The 18652-nt window shown below is 42.4% G+C and overlaps 1 protein-coding gene and 1 long non-coding RNA gene across 3 annotated transcripts; both read left to right on the top strand.

Moving 5' to 3' along the window:
• Positions 1-6194: 6194 nt before the first annotated feature.
• On the top strand, positions 6195-6815 carry LOC138405986 (uncharacterized). Its single transcript, XR_011239658.1, has 2 exons — positions 6195-6430; positions 6551-6815. It is a non-coding gene; the product is annotated as an uncharacterized lncRNA (long non-coding RNA).
• Positions 6816-12874: 6059 nt separating this feature from the next.
• gdf10b (growth differentiation factor 10b) lies at positions 12875-18649 on the top strand. 2 transcript variants are annotated; one of them, XM_020082957.2, is made up of 4 exons: positions 12875-13026; positions 13154-13436; positions 14933-15840; positions 16972-18649. In XM_020082957.2, exons 2-4 carry the CDS (start codon positions 13172-13174, stop codon positions 17161-17163), a joined length of 1365 nt encoding a protein of 454 aa, XP_019938516.2. In that variant the 5' UTR covers positions 12875-13026; positions 13154-13171; the 3' UTR covers positions 17164-18649. The 2 variants fall into 2 exon arrangements, with proteins under 2 accessions (XP_019938516.2, XP_069374002.1); XM_069517901.1 differs by having other exon boundaries at positions 12955-13436.
• Positions 18650-18652: the final 3 nt, after the last annotated feature.

The following is an 18652-nucleotide window of genomic DNA, read 5'->3' as shown; positions in this document are numbered from 1 at the left end:
AGGGGTCCGCCAAGTCACAAATTAACATTGATTTAGAAACAACAGAAGCCTTTTGTCTCAGAGGGCTCTGTTTTTTTTCCTTTTCTTTTCTTTCAGCCATCGAGCCCCTTGGCTCAATGTCTTGTTATTTTTCCATGCATAAAACTTTCATGATGAAATAAAGCAGAGGGCGGACGGCAGCGGGAACAGGCCACTCGCTAGTTCTTTGGCTGCTATCACTCATGAACCTGTATGAGATGAGATGAGGCTCTTTTCCTGTCTTTTTTGCTGTGCATCTGTTTCTTTGACTCTTTCTCTTGCGTTTGCTTTTTATTGCTCTTTACCTTTCTATTCATCCCTGCTTTTTTTCTAGTATAACTTTCTTTGTGTCTGTGTCTTCCCCTTTCCTCATGTGTCTTTCGCTTAAACTGAATTACCAAACCTTTTTATTGGCATGCAAGCATGAAAATCAATCTTGCTGACGAATCAGAAACACTTCTGTTATCTGTATAATTCTCTGTCTCATCTTCCTCCCACACACACACTAGCTCAGGTTCCCTCAGATGTCGGGTTTGGGGATTCATTCTGGACGTCTGATGAAGAAGTGCGTCTGGGTCATTTCCACTCGGATGTTGGTTTTGCCCGCAGAGCAGCGCTTCAATATTGATATCTGATATTTATATTCTGTCATCTCTGATGTTTTCCTAAGCCCATTCTACCTCTATCTTCATAAATAAGGATAAGCTGCGGACTTAACGGGACAAAAGTAGACACTGATGGCTGCTGAGGTTCTTGACATCACATTTTGTGCTGGAGTAACTGAACCCATGTCTGGATAGAAAATTTAACTTTTTTTAACAGAGAAAGGCATAGTTTAACCATAGTATTATATATTGTAAGAGTATGTCAAATAGATCTAAAGCTAAATACAATTGCTAGATTACAATCTGGATCTCCGAAGAAAATGTATTATAACAACAGACTACAGGACAACATGTAACGTCAAAGGTTTCTGTTTCACGTCACCTAGCTGTTTGCTAATAAGCAGCGTTTAACTTTAAACCATATAAGTTCTATGTTTTATTCTTTAGGATTTCTGTGACACAGTTTCCTGGGAGCATTGAACATGTCTCAGGACAGACGTTAAGGGTAATTGTGAAATGACACATTAAGCCGAGTCCCTCCTATGAAGTAGCAGTATCAAATGTCCTAACTGAGGGGGGTTTGGCAGAAAGCAGCAAGCTGACTTCACTTCGAAGCACACATCTGTCGCACAGAAAAACTGACTGACTGACAGGAAGCGTGAAAGAAAAGAAAGTGGGCTGGGAGCTGGGAGTTCCACTGTGTCATTTGATGAAGGAGGGAAGAAGAGGGGAAACAGACACAGGGAAAGTTCATTGCGGTTTGATGAATGCAGCAGTCAACCTTTTACGATCACATCACACTACATTTGGGGTATACAATGTCAAAGGTTCAAGACGGGGTCATGTGGTCATGAATGGGAATCTGAGAGAGCGTATAGCAGCGTGGTGTGTGGTGGAAGATTGTGATTACAGACGTAATCCAGTTGGAAACCTAATGTCGATGTGTGTGTTCGTGCTCGGTGGGCCTTCACACGTCATTTAGTCTGTAACAATATAAATATGGATTATTCAGTGTCAGTGAGAGTGGAGCCTCGTAACTTTACAAGTTAAAGATACTGCGGAGGCTAACGCGACAGTCTGGGTTTTTTTTAGATGATTTGGTTGTGATAAGAGATGCACGCATACGCTTTAATGATCATCATCATTATCATCATTATTTTATCATTAGAAATTATAACTGAAGCATATGTGCAGAAAGTCAGTTTAACCCAACATACTGAATTTCATGGATCACATTTAGTTTGGAGTGTTGCAACACAATGTTGTGTCCCCTGCCAACAACACAGAAACCAAATCCAGACTGAGGCCAGAAATCTGTTAGTCTTTTTCTCACAACCTCTGGGCATCAGAAACATCTATTTTCTTTTTATCACTAAGTCAATTAGATGTTTACTTGCTTGTTATTATTAGCACATCCAAAAGAGACAGCAACATTATCATTCATTTGGCGTCATGGTTGTCTCCACCTGACAAAGGTTTCACTCCCTTTAGCTCTCTTTTGGTCTCCACCAGCTTATCTGCTATTTGGTCTGTAAAATATTTAAACTTTACCAACATGTTTTAATTTAAAATGTAAGTGCAAAACTGTCTGAAATGCAGAACCACTGACAACAGAACTTTCAACAATAATGAAGCAAACACTAGAAATAAAAGCCAAACCAAAACCGGACATGATTAGTTTCTTTGTTTGTTTGTTTTTATGCATCTATTTACCAAAGCTGCAAAGAATTTATCTACAAGAAAACTCAGTAGCTCACAATTTGGAAAACACACTCACATATCTTTGTTACTAAACCATGGGCATAATTGGGGAAGAAGATCACAATTGTACATAAAATTCCAAAAATAATGACAACCAAAAATGAACATAATACTCCAATAATAATAGCATGAAGAAATTATGATTATCCGAGCGTTTCTGGAGGCAGGGGTTATGTGACTACTTGAGTTAAACTCCTGTCGGTCGAGCTGAAGGCAGACAGGCTGGGTAACACAATATCACTGCAGACTTTTTTGCTCTTGGAGAGAAAGAAAATCCTTAAAACCTCAGAAACCACCAGCACTCAAAAAGCTGGTCAACTCACCATTAAACAATTTTAATATAATGTCAATGTAGCTGATGTTTGTGTGGAGGGCTTCGGTTCCATGGGAGCGGACGTGTTCAGTTTGAGCCGTCCCAGAGGGGATCGAACCATTAGACATGTTAAGTTAGTTCTCCCCAGAACCCAAACATGACAGTTCTTGACATTATCAGTGGTTAAGTCATTGCATGTTGGAATTCTCAAAGGAATAGTTTGAGATTTTGGCAACTATGCTTATTTGCTTTGCTTTCTAATAATAACATGAGAAGACCTACGGTGAAGGTTAAATGTGAAGCTTCCACCAGCAGCCTGTTAGCACAAAGATAAGACACTTTTTTAAAACCACACAAAAACCAAGGAGCACACTCCCCCAAGGCCGAACAGGCCCCTTATGGATCCACATTTAAATTTACTAGCTCTGGATTTTGATTTGGATCTGCAACAAATTGCACACACTCATAAATATCAGCCCTTCTAAACATGCCGGATTCTTTCTCTTGAAATCCATAAGTTACTCTCTGATAAATCAATGAAAATGTGGAAATACGCACAATCTCGTTTTATCTCTAAGTAAAGAAAGTGGGAAAAGAAAATCGTGGATCTGCCCCATGATACCGATCCACACCAAAATGTAATGGGTTCTTTCCTGACATATACCACATACTTCCACTTCCAAGTTTTGTGGCGATCTGTCTGGTAGGTTTTTGAGTAATCCAAACAAACACAGTTGGAAATATAACTATACGTCCTTGTGCAAGGTATAAATGCAACATTGTGTCTTCACAACATCTCTACTTTTTTAGTTTGAGCTTTTTAGCGTAAAGACGGAGGCGGAAGGACACGCCGAGCCTCTCTCTGAGAAAGTAGAGCTGGGTTCACAATCCATGATCCCCTGTAAAACCCCAAATTGACATTCATGCTCTTTTTGTTTTGGACAGACTAAACTAACAGTCATATAATATGTGACAACATGTTCTCCCATCGCTTCAGTGGTTTCCCTCATTTCCCTGCTATCTGTGCTCTGAGCGCCTGCTGCCTCCTTTTCTCTCTCACTCGTCACCTCTCCGAGACAGGAAGCAATTCACTAACTCCTCTCATCACCACTCCAGTTGTTCCCGTCTCCAGCGCTCTGGCAAGCCTTATGATAAATACCATGACAATTCATATGCAGCAAGCGCAGCCATACCATATTAGCCTCAATATGATGGAGTGTGCGAATATGCAGCGCAAATCGAGGGCCGCTGACTGAGTATGGTGCAGTATCCTCTTAAATCCCTTCAAAAAGCAAGCATTCCCTCATGGATTCATGAAAAGAGCCCATTTATAGACATGAAAAAAAGGCCAGTTTCAACAGACTATAAGCGTGGCGGCCAAGTAAAACAATGTGCCTGGCCAGAAAAACTCAAGTCAGTAATGCACCGACTTAATTCCATTCTCTCGCATGAAAAGAGAAAAGAAAGTTCAGGGCTGGCTGGAAAACTCGCCGTGTCCGAATTGTGTGCGACTGACGGAGGCACTGACATACAAAGTATCACTCTGCACGAAAATCAACTTGCAGCTAAATCGCACCACAGGCCGCCGCAGCAGGGCCAGCAGTATGCAACAGTGATATGACAAGTGATTTATGGACGGCGCGGCCAAAATGCCGAAAACAGGACGGACAGAAAATGTGTTGAGAGGGAAGTGGAGAGACAGAGGGAGGAATAAGCAGACTGGGAAAGAAAGAAAAAAAAAAGGAACAGTATACAAAGGCAGAAATAAAGCGAGGGGGAGAGGGAAGGATGGAGAGCGCTCGGTGCCAGTCGTCGGCCCATTTGGTCCATTAATGTGGAGAGAAACTGCCTCGCTGACTGAGAGATGATGGGAAAATGGTCCTTCCTGTAGGGCAGCCCTTGAAGTGATGTATAGCAGCGAGGACAGAGCTCAGTGCTCGCCCCCGGTTCATCACGGGCGTGAACAACAGGGGGCCTGTACTGAGAGGAGGGCTCACTCTCACACTACAGAGCCAAACCAAACTTCAGTGTATGAAGTTGCTGCTGCTTTTGTCTTTTCGCTAAGTGATGAGGAACAAAATAAAATGATCAGAAATAGCATATTGTGAGAGCTTGTGTGGAAGAAATTTATGTGAGACGAGGATTTTGATGTTGGATCACAACCTGAACCCAGAACACTGCAAAACATCAGCACGGATGATTTGTTTAGTTTAAACATTGCCACTTACCACATGAACAGTCAAACACACCCAACTGTCATGGTGGCTACATTACCACTAAACATAAAACTTAACTTAAAAACCACATCAACCAAAATGGCTATATTTCACTAGAACACTTACGAGTCCAGTAGTTTTTTCATAATCCTGCTAACTAACATCAAATCCTGACGAAGAAATAATCTCCTCGGCAGAGATTTAAAAAAAAATGAAAAAAGAGTAAACAGTTGAAAGTGCTTGGATTAAATGCTGTGTTAAAATTGACTGAGGATGAAAAGATGCAGCTCATTACTCTATGAGCTCCTGAGGTGTTTGTCGATGCATTCAAATTTGAACGGAGCCAGAGTAGCTGTTTCTCTGAGTTTACACAATAAGGCAGCTTCAGCCTTCCTCTGTGCTCCGCTCCGACAAAACAACAGCACAGTCTGGAGGTAGTTAACAAGGTGAAGCTGACTGGTGCCGCCAAGCGTTCCTGTTGGCAAGCAAAGATATGCAATCACGGCTGGCTTTTTAAATGCAGCTGTTCCAGAAGCCTGAGATGTGAATAATAGGTGCAATTTGAGATTGTTGTCAATTTTTCAAATAACTGACAAACATGTCGTGGATGATTGTTCTCAGGCGGGGGCCTCCGAGGAGGAATTGCCAAAACAACTCGCTTAGAGAAAATTGCAGTCTTGTAAACGCTTGAGGAGAGTGATCACCATTTACTAATGAAAGCTCTTCTCATGGGAGACGTATAGACTCATCCGTCACACAGTCACACACTGACACTCACTTTTGAGAGTTTGTAAAGTTTGGCCCTCGGCTCATGTGCGGGCTCCTAAAGACCTGTTTTCTTACGAATTAGTGGGCTGCAGTGAGTCCCTCACACCCCTCTGTGGAACTCTGCTGTTGGATGGCGCTCATTCAAACTCATTTTTCAAAAGTGCGTGTTGCTGTTTTTGGTTTCTGACTCCAGCACCTACTGCCTCAATCTTCTCAAATCTGGTTTCTCGCTTTCCCTTTGTGCAAAGGGATTTCCACAACCCCTCATTCTGAACCATAATGAAACTAAATTTCCTCCTTTTAGTCAATCCATCTTCTGGTCTACAGAACACTGGACACTAAGACACATTGAGAACCATAGCTTTGTTATAAAAAAAGAAAGAAAAAAACCACTAAAAGTATTTTCCTAATTGGGCCACTTGGGGAAAAGCGTGTCAGGGCTGAAATCCATCATGCTGATTGCCGGCCTTGTCTGTGCGGAGCCACATGGGGGTGGAGCTGTGTGGGGTTCCTTGGGGTTCTTGTGGTTTTGGATCTCAGGAGGGAAGCCCTCACGTATCAGAGAGCTGCTCATTACCTCGGTTTGTCATCAGCCCCACTCTCTGCAGAGGGATGATAAATGAGCAGGTCTTCATGTGCGGCTCTTACGGCCCCTGTGGCACGAGGTCAAGCTGACACCTATCGAGGCCATATGCAGGAAGCAAGAGCAAGAGCAAGAGGCAACCACACCGGGAGTATCTGCGAGCTTTGTGAGGATTCAAACACAGCCTCTCTGGCTGCGGCGGGAACATTTCAGTTTTATTCCCAATTCCTGTACGTTCGGAAAAACTGATCAGCCTGTGACTCATAAGCTGTGTCTCAATTAACAGGTCGCATCCTTCAAAGGACCTCATCTACGCATCCTTCATCGGCTACGAAGACAGCATCGGCCAAACCGAAATGAGACAGCCTGGTCTTCTTATTGCATCACCAGTTTGCAACCGTGCTACTTTATGGACGAGAAAGTTCTTAGGTTGATTAAAAAACCTGAAAGATGTTATTTTTTACATATTTACTGTATTGTACTGTATATTTACTGTATTTATAACTGTTTGGTTGAATTGAAGCCAATATCTAAATTCAAGAATGACAATTCCTCCTCGTGTGCTGCCGCCATTACCTCTTTTTAAAAAAAACATCACAATGAATCCTAGGATATGTTGGGCTGGAAAAGGATCCACCCATTGGATCCTCAGTTTCTCTGGGGTGAAGCGACACATTCGTTGACCGCTTTCAAAGAAGCTGTGACGCAATAACAGTTTATATCTGAGGTGAGAGGAGTAAACGAGATGTGAAGGAGTCAAAATGCAGACAACAGAATTATCACACAAATTCCCCCCCTGGTTTAACTTCACCGACTTATTTTAGTGTTCCTGCACACTAAGAGATCCCAGGTGGTTTTACCTCCAGATAAAGTGCTCGCTAACCTCATCTAACCTCATGCCTGTTTATAACTATGTTGCCATGTTCCCTTCTCAGCATCCCCCTTCAATCACGATGAAATCATGATGGGGTCTATGCACCAGAAGACTAATTTATTTTTTTCCTCCATTTTGCCTGACAGTACAATTTTGCAGCCAAAACTGCAACTTTCAGTGACCATGTGAACTCGTCTCGATGTGAAAACGGAACCTGGACAGTTGGCAACATGTGAGGAATGTGAAATGATCTTCAGATTACTGGTGTTTTATGTGTAAAGGAAAAAGATAACAAAAAGTGATTATGTTTATACCCTAGTTTCTCTCCTTTTCACTCTCAACTCGCAATTTTCTCCACCCTAAGTGAATCTGTGTTTGGTGCTGGCATTCTCATTGTTTTCTGTCTGAACACACAGTAGCTGGGGGGTGAGGTTGAGATGTTGCTTGGGCTGCACGTGCTTGTGTGTGTGACTCAGACACACACAGAAAAGCACAAACTTACAAAACTTGAATCTATATTTTGTGGGTCCACGGTCATCATCAGACACGTGCATGCTCCCAGTTTGTCCGTCACACCGGTGACTCATGAACAAATGTGGTCTCGTTCTCCTGCTATGCCAGCTGTTGCTTTTTTACCATAAAGTCTGACAAATTCCAGCAGTTTGCAGTCATAAATTTGTCATGCACAAGTTTCCCCTCTGACTCCAGCAGACCTTCGTCTCTCAGCTGGCACTGCAGCGACCACTCACGGCACTAACGCATGAGACAAGCGGATATCTCCCATGGAGAGCTAGAGGTGTGTGTGTGTCTGCATGTGTCCGTGTGTGTGTGTGTGGACCTGTCACTCACTGTTTGGTTGATGCCGATGTGAGCTGAAGTGGCATGACTGTGGCTCTCTATGAGGGAGGTATGGCACAGAATCCAGACTGGTGTGTGTGTGTGTGTGTGTGTGTGTGTGTGTGTGTAGTTTGGCACACATCAGACGAGGGGATGTCATGGCCTTCAGACCTTCTCACACGCACACAAACATCCTTATCCAACAGCAGTGAGCATGAATGGTCATTCAGCTGCAGCCAGCAGTATGAAAACAAGTCAAAAGGAGGAAGAGGAGGAGGAAAATTGGGTGGGGGGGTTCTGAGATGGGGGGGGGGTATGGGATCTGGAGCCAAAAGAAACATGGTGGGCTCGTCTGTCCTCCTCCATGTCCTGACGAGCACCTCAGGCAAATATTCTGTGAATGAGAACATATTTCGGGGGGCTATGCTTCCATTTCACTTCACAAAAAGGAGGAGGAGGAGGAGGAGGAGGAGGAGGGGAGGTGAGTCATCCATGATGTCATACAAGATGAAAAAAGTTAAATGAGAATCTCAATGTGCAGAGAGAGGACTTGAATTCGGGGCTGCCCCACGTTCTGCTACTTCAATTACTTACCTCCCATTCCCTTTTAGGTGCTCACTTGTTGATTTGTATGTTCAAAGAAAAAAACCCTCCAGAAGGTTTTTAACGACGTTCAAAACAGCTAGAGTGAGTGAGAGGAGGATTGTACAAAGGGTTCCATGAAAATTAAGTATTTTCTCCATTAAAAGCAATTCAGTGTATTTAAATTCTGCAATTACCCCTCACTATAGGTTTTATTGTGAGTGTAGTTTTACCATCTCAGAGGAGGTGGAGTTGTCGTCTATTTGTTTTCACGATTATGCAACAACCATTTGCCTGATTTCCATGAAAATGTGTGGTCATATTTGGTGCAGGTCTTGGCTGAATCCAGGATTTTCTTTTTCTTTAACATTGCAAGGGTGCTTTTAGGCGTTTCTGTAGATTTACCTGAGAATAGATAGATATAGATGAAAAAATCCAGGCATGCGTGATAAATTTGGTGCAGATTCAAATAAAATCCACTTCTAGTGAATCTGAATGTGGCCTGTTGGAGAGTGTAGACTGTAGTTTTCCTTGTTAGTTCATGCACATGATTCAAATTTCTATCTACACACAATTCATTGACATCAGCCTCACTGTTTACTTGAGGTAAATGCGTTGATTTGTGAGTTTTAAACATGATACAGCTTTTTGTATTTGAATGGAGCCAGATGGTTATGCTTAGTTAAAGCACATCACCTGCAACAGGAGTAAACAGCACGCAGTTGTGAATAATTCCATTCAAAAGCAAATGCCGAGGCGAGTTTACATTCAGTGATTTGTAAGGATTAAAAAAAAAAAATCAGGCGATGATGATCTGGTCCTTTTACTTCTTAAAAAGAAAAAAAGACTAATGTGAGAGATTAGAGAACATGATGAGCTGGGAAATTTTCATTCATGCAAAAGGAAGAACAAAAACATTTTAATTCCACTGGTATAGAGCAATTTAAAAACTGCTTATGGAACATGAAGGCTTTAGTTTTAATTAATGTGCTTCAACATAATGATATTAATAATAATGATGACTCTTTGGATACGTTCATTCTCTTTCTCTGCACGATGAACTTTGTTTCTGAACTACTCTGGTAACCTGATGTGAGTGGGACAACAAAGTCAAAATTATTTAGTGGCTTTACAATGAATAACTGCTCATTGGATAGAACTGATTTCAATCTAACAAATAATGAGCTGTGTTCTACTGAGGCTCTGACATTTCCACATCTTCTCATATGGCAGGCAAGCTGTTAAGTGAGGTGGGGTCTTGATGATGTTTGCTGTGGGCGTGACACATACTCACTAAAGGTTTAAATTACCTTTGAAGTGGTGGTTAATCACCATGCTGAAGTGGTTTTGGCTCAGTGGCTGCAGCCGGTCACCCGGAGGAGTCACAGCTGGGGCGGTTTTTGGTGACAGATTTCCATGTGTTGAGACGTTGACGCTAAATGTTCCTCTGAGGAGACTAGCAGGGGGCTTCTCTCTCGAACCAGAACCGAGTGACAACATAAATATTTTATGCTCAGATATTTGGTGGTAAAATGCAATGAAAAACACAGTTAGTGAATAAATCATGATCTACTACAAAGCATGTGACGTAAACCAAAAACTGGAGCGTCTGAAGATGGAAGCAGACAAAAATATGGATCCGTTTGAAGCAAACGAGGAGATGATCCCTCCAGGTTATGACTGAAGCTCCTGGTACCAACTGTTTACATTGATGCGATCATTTAGCATTTAGGTTTAAAACCTGTTACAAACCTACCTTGTGATAACAGGTGAGGACTGAACTTGTTTCATTAAAGCTGCTCTCAGACATGCACTGAAGTCTGGACATTTTCCAGGACTTTTCCTGCCAGCCCTCTGGTAAAATGTTCAACTGAGAGAATACAGCAGGAAAATGTCCAGAAGCAACTGAAGCAGGCGACATCATCATGCGAAAGCCATGAAACTGGAGGAATATAAATATCTCTCAGGATGAAAAAGAGGTGTCATACATGTAGAGGACACAGACAAAAGCCAGGTCTTAATTCAGGGGCTGCATACTTCAGAGGACAAGGTCTAAACAGCCCACGAAGACCTTTCCTTCCTAGACTGTGAATGCCGAACCAAACTAAGGCCATCTGGTCTACAGAGGATTTCCATCATCAGCAGCTCATCCAAACCCTTATTGCTGTGACCTAGCAACAGAGCTAAAGATGGACATAACTAGAATGTTTTAATGCCGCTCTGTTTTTAAATTTGTGTACCACTAGCTGTTCGGTTGAGATGAAGCCTGATACTCAAGCAATGTGTCGTCGCTTGCCGGCACCATTACCTCTTGGAAAAAGGGTTTGGCAATGAAGCTCAATGAATCCTGGAATGGGTTGTGCTGGGAAGGATCCACCCATTGGAGCCTTTTTTCTTTGTTATAGAAGGACGCGTTTGTCTGTCAAATTTGAAAGCGCCTTAAAAATGGAACCTAGTCGCACTGCTGTGACTCAATCGAGGGGCTGAGTAATGTTCAGCCTCCTGCATGCTCTTCAGGCATCACAGCCTCCATGAATGTTCCAAACAGGTTCCTGTTGCCTTCTGATATATGAGAGGCAATCTCTGGAAACTCTGCAAAAACAGTTTTCAGAATATATTCCTGAGTTTGTCTGAACAGCTCAGGATGCTTTTACGTAGCTGAAACTTGAGGCTCAGATCATCATTGTGGTCATAGTTAAAATATATTGACCGATATCAAAGTAATGCCCTTTGCACACATAAACCCTCTTCCCTTCTGAAAGAGAAGAGTCATTATTCGCATGACAACAAGAAACGTGGGCTAAAAACACAGAACAGCATCAAAGGAAAGTGCACAGGAGCCGCATTCGTTTTTCTAACTCCATGAAAACCAAACAGACAGCCTCATAATGACTGATAGCAGCGTTTGATTGCTCCCCGCGAAGAGACAGATCCTATCTGCCTCTTTTCGTTAAAGCAGCATGACCGAAAAACACACCATCGTTTCATGATGGGGATCCCTGGTGTAGGACATGGCGGTGTCAAAGAGCCCCTTGTGATCACCCTGAGGACCAGTAGGAGATATTTTAATAGCTGTCTGACCCAGGATGGCTTTAGTCTGCTGCCATCACACAGAGACACTATTATGCTGCATCAGAAACTCAGAGAGCAGAGGAGCCCTTAAAAAGAGGTAGGGCGTTTCTTTTTCTGCTGTTGGTTGTTTACTTCTCTAAATGACACGATAATGACACAATTTCACCTAGAGACATGACTCCCTGACGACCCCCTGACCGCATCAGTTGGGAGATACACGTGTCTTAAAGAAATACAGATGGCATTGTTATTATGTTGTGGGCTTTGTGCAGGCACCTTTCCCTCAGAGCAAAAACATTTTCTGGCCCAGATTTGACCATATCCCACATCCTGCCCACATACCTCATGGAATGATGTGCGGTGTGTTGCTGTTCCTGTCAACCAAAGGTGGCCCGAATGTTTTTGTGCTACTTGGGCAAATATTCACAATTTACCACATGGGCCACATTAGGTTCACATGCAGATTACATGTTGCCCAGAGAACCGTGCGTTTGCCAAATTTGTTTGGGGATATTTGGGGCATATTTGCTTTTTACAAGTGGACAACTTTAGGCTCACATTCATTTTGTTCGGGCCAATGGAAAATCAGAAGATTTGCATCATTGCCAAAGTGGCCCACATCTGTCTGCTATCTGGGTTTGAGCTATCTTGTTGATTCAGAAAAACAGAGCAGGATTTTTGTTTTATTCAAACTCTCTCTTAATTCTAAAATAATGATCTGGTAGAAAAGTAGGAGGGTTTTTTTTTCTTTAGACAACTGATCGGGTGCCATTTTAGTTTTACTTGTAAATATTTTGTAATCTGGATGGAATAGCATCATAGAAATGTTTCTGTTAAGTATAAATAATCCTTTACACATTATTTCTCTACATCCGCACATTGACTTGAATTATCCCCAACAACAGTTGATCTTTTTCTAATTCTTTGTGATTGAGGGGACAGTTTCCCGGATGATTAATGTATAAACACAACATGTCACAGCGGGATATCCATAATGATGATAATATCCCGTGTTTACTGTGTTTTTTTCAGGCATTTGCTGTTTTCCAGCTGTAGAAGTGGAAGATCTCCGCACCCTGAACCCCCTCACATCTCTCCCTCTCAATGATGCAGTTGATTGATGTCGCACAGGCCTGTATAACTTTTACTGCAAATATATTCACAGTGCACATTATCAGTCTCGTGGGAAGATAATCTGTTTCCAAATCTCGCGTTTAATCAATGAAACAGTTGACCTGAGAAGCTGCGTGGCTCTCGTTGGCTGCGAGCTCCGAGGCGTCATCCAGCAGCAGCGCTTGATGCGTCCGTCCCTCCACCATCTCCTCCCACTGTGGGAACAGCTGTTGACCGTGAACCGTGGAGTGCAGCTCTGACACGAATTACCTGGACACACGCTGGTGAGTCTGGGTGGGCATCAACCCACGAGAAATAGAAAGGGAGCGCTTTTTTAATTCTTACTGTCTAACTTTATTTTCAAACAAAACGTACATTAAAGTTTCACAACGTTTCTTTTGAATGGGACAGTTTCCTTGAACATCAGCCATGGCGAGCCTACTTTTCCACTTGCTGCATTTGTTCCTGGTTCTGGAGTCCAGCTGGGGGAAACTCGTGTCCGAGGATCTTGGAGTAGCCGCGCGTCAAGGTGCCGTCGTGGATGCACCGGCTGCGGATCGGCGCGTCTTTGCGCACGAGAGCGCGAACCGGGACATGGTCTCCATCAACATGTTCAAAGTGTACGAGAGGTACAGTGAAGAGCAGCAGAGCCAGAGGGACGGAAACACCGTGAGAAGTTTGAAAGCTGTCCCGAGTGAGTGACCCGCACCACGTGTTATCACACTGAGCAAATGATATGGGATGCATGGTTGCATGAACAAAGTAATGATGCAAAACTTGGTATTGTTTCATAAACAATACATTCGTACTATTTTAAAAATCCTCGAGACCAACTTTATTTTGTATTAACTAACGGAAAGTGGTATTTTGTAAAAAGACTAAATACGTTTAAAAGACCATCATTTTCTTTTTCAAACAAATTTGTTATTTAAGCAAAAAGAATTTTTTTTCCCCAAAAAGAATACAAAACGAATCTGCATAATACACTTCTTTTAACTACCATACTTTTTCACCTTTTTAAAACAACATATATATTTATATATATTTGTCTGTATAATTTTTGAAGCACACATTTTTGTGTATATTGTATATTGTTGCTTTTCATTTTAAAACTTCACAATAAATAGATAATTGATCAAAGTCAATTTCTTATGTCCGGAAGTAAATTGAATCTGCATGATAGTAGTCTGTCTTTAAAAGATAACTATAACTGTTTAAGGCTGATTCATGACACTGGCCATAAATTTCTAGATTCATGTCATCTGTTTGTGTTTTGTCTGCAATGCATCATTTTATTTATTTTTGTTGCATAGTTCATGATCTTTTACAAACTGAAAATACAGAAATAAAGGCAGATAAACATTTGAACTTCACGAGTCGCTTGTGTGCACAAAATAATTCCTTGTAAAAATACCTGAAGTATAATGTCTGTGGGACATCCTGAATGCAGGTGTTTTGTCAGTCCCACAGCAACACTCTCTATCACCTTCGGGCAAAAACATCTCCCCCCACCTTGCTCTGTCGGTGTTGTGATTTACTGATTCTCAGGGACTTTAAGTGTCGAGCACTGTTAGTTCCCCGGTAGCAGTAGCCTAGGTGTTAGACAAGAGCCTATTATCACACCCAGACACCGGCTGCACAGCGAAAACCCTCAGAGGAGCTCCCTCTCCTATAAGCATTTCCATATGCCGGCTACAGACCTACTGGACCGATCCAATGTTTGTCTTTCAGGCTGCGGTGGAAGTGTGGGAGACGAGGTTCAACTTCAAGAGTATAGCCATCCAGGATGAGGTTTTTGGTCATGCGTGAGGCCGGCACTTTGCCGTGCTGCACTTTTAATATTTCCCATGCTGCTGCTCGTGTCAGTCAGAAGTGTTGAGAAACATTTTGTGGACGACGTATTTGAGGTTGGTTTTGTCAGCCAAACTCACCAGAGCGAATGACAAATGGGGAAAAAAAGAATAGATGAGAGAAGGTTCAAGGCAGCAACTGGATCGCTTCAGTTGTCTTTATTCTTAATTTCAGATGTTCCTCCATAGCTTCAACATCTGTTGAGCAAAACATCTGTGTGTCACATCACAGATGAATCCTTTTTTTCAAAGCTATTAGACATGAAGGACATTATAGAAGACGGGATGAAAATAAGCTTATCATCCTTTTCATTCTTCTCATTTTGTTTTAAATCCTCAGGTGTTTCACACGGCAAAGAAGTGTTCCAGTTCGACCTGTCCTCCATCCAAGACTCCGAGCTCATCCTCTTTGCATCCTTCCACTTCCTCTACAAGCGACAGCGCCACCACCAGCGACCGTGGCGTTTCCGACGGCCTCGCCACCCGTCCGGCAGCCTCCAGCATTCCCATCCTTCCTCCCCACAGCTCCTCTTCCGTGGATCATCCCCAAACTCGGCTTTTGCAGCGCCACTGGGAAACATAACTCTGGCTCCTTTCAAGAAAGGCTCTTGGCAATCGAGGGACGTGACGGCGGTGGTGAAACATGCCAGGGACGTCAAAGAGCTTGTGGTGACAGTGGAGTTTGATATGGAGTTTGGGGCGGCTCGCATGCAGCAGAGGAGCCCTCATGGCCAAGAGCGCCTCTCTCCAGCCAATCTGCCGTATATTCTTGTATATGCTGATGATCGAGCTATAGATGAGCCAAACAGTGTGGCCATGTCACTCCAGCGGTACGGGCCTTTCCCTGTAGGTGATGACACGTCCTCCACAGCCTCAACCTCAAGAATTCGGAGGGAGCTCCATCTCCAGATGCAAACAAACGACATCCCAGAGGTTCAGTTCAACTCCTTGAAGAATCATGAACTTTGGCAGAACACGTACTTTCCAGCTAAAGCCAAAGTGGCGGTCAAACCAGGAAGGAAGCAGGGTCAGGAAAATAACGAGGGCCTGAGTAAGCCACAGGTGCTAAGCTTCGATGAGAGGACGATGAAAAAGGCAAGGAGGCGGCAGTGGAGCGAGCCCAGGGTTTGCTCCAGGAGGTACCTCAGGGTCGACTTCGCTGACATCGGCTGGAGCGAGTGGGTTTTGGCGCCGAAGTCTTTTGACGCATACTTCTGCGCCGGGACCTGTGGGTTCCCCATCCCTAAAGTGAGCCAGATAACGTCTTTAAACCTCTGCTGCTGTAAACTTTAGAGATCAGGGTTGAGTTTAGATGAAACAACATGCAGCCAATTGTTTTCGTCTCACATCAGGATTTTAATTTAGTGGGACTGCTGCAGATACAATGGCGAAATGCAATGTGTATCCACAGTAGTAAATACTTTCTGGCCTGAATTCCAATTTTTTTCTGCAGTGATGTACACAATTTTGTAGTATTTTATTGTGTTTTTGAGAGAAACCTTTACTTTTAGGCTTTTGCATACTGAATCTGTATTTTTGTGATACGTATCAAAAAATTTGTAGGAGCTAAAATGTAGTCGAGCAGGGAGGATGATTTTGTGGTCGTGTCACTTCTCGAAAAAAAGGAAGCATCGAGTCTGTCCAACTCTGAGAAGCCGCCAGGAACAAGGAGAATTTCCTAGTCTATTTCAGGATGTCATTGGTCCAGTTCTATATGCTACTTGCAACACTGGGACAACAGTTACCACACGTTTAATAGTGCTTAATGCTGTGACATGAGATCTATTAGCTTCTCATATGTGATGTTTGCAAGTACAGTGGCTCTAAGTGCTAAACAACTCTCTGGAACGCCTTTGACAGATGTGATAAACGCAGCAAATAGAAACTGATCTGAAAACTTTGTTGACGGGTGAAGCTTCAGTGTCAGTGTATAAATTTGATTGACACAACCAACACAATTGCATTTTAGAGCAAAGAGTGCAAAGACCTTTAGACTGTGAGTAAAAAGGAACTTCAATTCACTCATACACACAGGTAAATGACCAAGGTGCTGGCCTTACAATCAGAAGCTACAGGGGAACACCAGGAGATGCCTGGATCCAAACTGCCAAAATTTGCGAGAAATTGTAGAAAAACAAATAGAGAAAGTCTAGAGGATTATATCTGTCAATACAAAATTCTTAAACCAAAAGGCAGAAGCAGTGAATACAACTGAAAATGCTGCATGATAGATCAAGTTCAATGTTTTTACTCTAACAGCTCACATGGACATTTATTATGTATTTATACATGTTTTAAGATTTCCGCTTGTATTCCAAGTGTCATCCCAGAGAGTGGTCTCTAATAAAAACAAACCTTTGCTGTGTCCTATTTCCCTAGGTGGTGAGGCCTTCCAATCACGCCACCATCCAGAGCATTGTCAGGGCTGTGGGTATCGTCCCCGGCGTGCCTGAGCCGTGCTGCGTTCCGGAGAAGATGAGTCCCCTCAGCGTGCTCTTCCTCGACCCGAGCAGGAATCTGGTTCTCAAGGTTTACCCCGGCATGTCTGTGGAAACCTGTGCCTGTCGGTAGGGCTGGAGCGATGGAAGATATATGTTGGACACAACAGGCAGGGAGACGCTTTTAAAATCGATGGACCGATGTGACGAGACACACAAACTGAGACTGGATCTGAAGTGACAGGACTGTGACAGCCATCGTTCCAGAGTCACTGTCTGTTTCTTTGAGCTCTCTGGACTGATTTGGTGTTCACCCTGGTTTGACTTTTTCTCAGCTTTTTCCTCCTTATGCAACAAATTTCCATGCAGTCCATTTATTTTCTCCCTCCTTCAAAGATGAGCATTTAAAAACCTGTTTATAATTCCTTGTATTGGGTTTCATACAGAGCTCCTGCAGGTTCATTTCTATAGATTCTTAAAAAGCTTTTTCAGCCAGTTTTTTTTTTTGGGAAGATTTATTAAGTCATATTTGATCTTGGAGAGGATTTGATTTGCTCTGATCTCAGTCTGGAAACCTCTGGACACCTCTGGACCTGCTTTTGGAATCTACTCCACTTGACTCCAGCCCTGCCTGAGAAACCTACACCACCCTTTTCGACTCGTATTTGAGCCCAGTGGAAGATGATCTGGGTATCAAACACTGAAGCCTTCAGACATCAGTATGTGTCTTTCCAATTCAGGACAGACGTTTGGACAAATCAACGGACTGCGCAATGACTCAGACTCAGGTGGTTGAAACACATTAACCAGCTGTTGACGTGTAAATACTGCAGATACTAACACAAACTAAATGGTATCTGTCTTAAAGTGATGTGTCACTCCATGTGACACTTGGATGTGGTTGAACGCCCCTAAATATAAGCAAAGATTGTTATTCATGCATGAGTGTTTGAAATATATATGTATCTTGTATATAATGAGTATTTCGTCACTGAGAGTTTTAACAACACAACCATTGTTTCTGATACAGTGAAGATAAGAAAATAATGGTGCATTGCTGCCCCCTGCTGTGCATTTTGGGAAAAGGAAGGGGACACAGTTTCAAGTCAAACATTGAAATTCTTCCTGTGAATATGCAATAGTTCCACTTATCTGTTTTTCTAATATTATAATAAATGTACAGTTTGGATTATGTACAGTACTGATCAAAGATTTCCATAGCAACTAGAAAGGGATAAATGTAAACAACCCTAACTGTATTAAAAGCGTAGTGGGGTAGTTGTGTGTGATGTGTGTTTTCAGAAACCGCAGACAACGTGTGCTTGATAAGGAAAATAAACTGAATTATACATAGAAGTATACATAGAATTTATTTTGTTTTACTGAAAAAAAACAATATAAAGCAGAGGCAGATGTGTACAGATGTTTACATTACAGCATATATCTTACCTGCTGTATATCAATGTAAGTTACATTAATTTCATAATATCAACCATACACATAAACAAATAACAACACATGACTGTTTTTTACTTTAAGGCTGAAGTCATGGTTTATCAATATCTTGTGCTACTATTGATTTTTCTTTCTATTAAATAATAACAGGTTTTGGACAGTTACAC

This window comes from Paralichthys olivaceus, chromosome 21, assembly GCF_024713975.1.
Source record: "Paralichthys olivaceus isolate ysfri-2021 chromosome 21, ASM2471397v2, whole genome shotgun sequence".
Taxonomy (NCBI): Eukaryota; Metazoa; Chordata; class Actinopteri; order Pleuronectiformes; family Paralichthyidae; genus Paralichthys; species Paralichthys olivaceus.
This window is presented reverse-complemented; position numbering and strand designations above follow the sequence as displayed.

What these genes read in the sequence shown, in the direction of transcription:
- gdf10b (XM_020082957.2), top strand. Translation starts at nt 13,172, where the DNA reads ATGGCGAGCCTACTTTTCCACTTGCTGCATTTGTTCCTGGTTCTGGAG. An exon ending in AAGTTTGAAAGCTGTCCCGA is followed by an intron (nt 13,437 to 14,932) that starts GTGAGTGACCCG and finishes TTAAATCCTCAG; the next exon opens with GTGTTTCACACGGCAAAGAA. An exon ending in GTGGGTTCCCCATCCCTAAA is followed by an intron (nt 15,841 to 16,971) that starts GTGAGCCAGATA and finishes CTATTTCCCTAG; the next exon opens with GTGGTGAGGCCTTCCAATCA.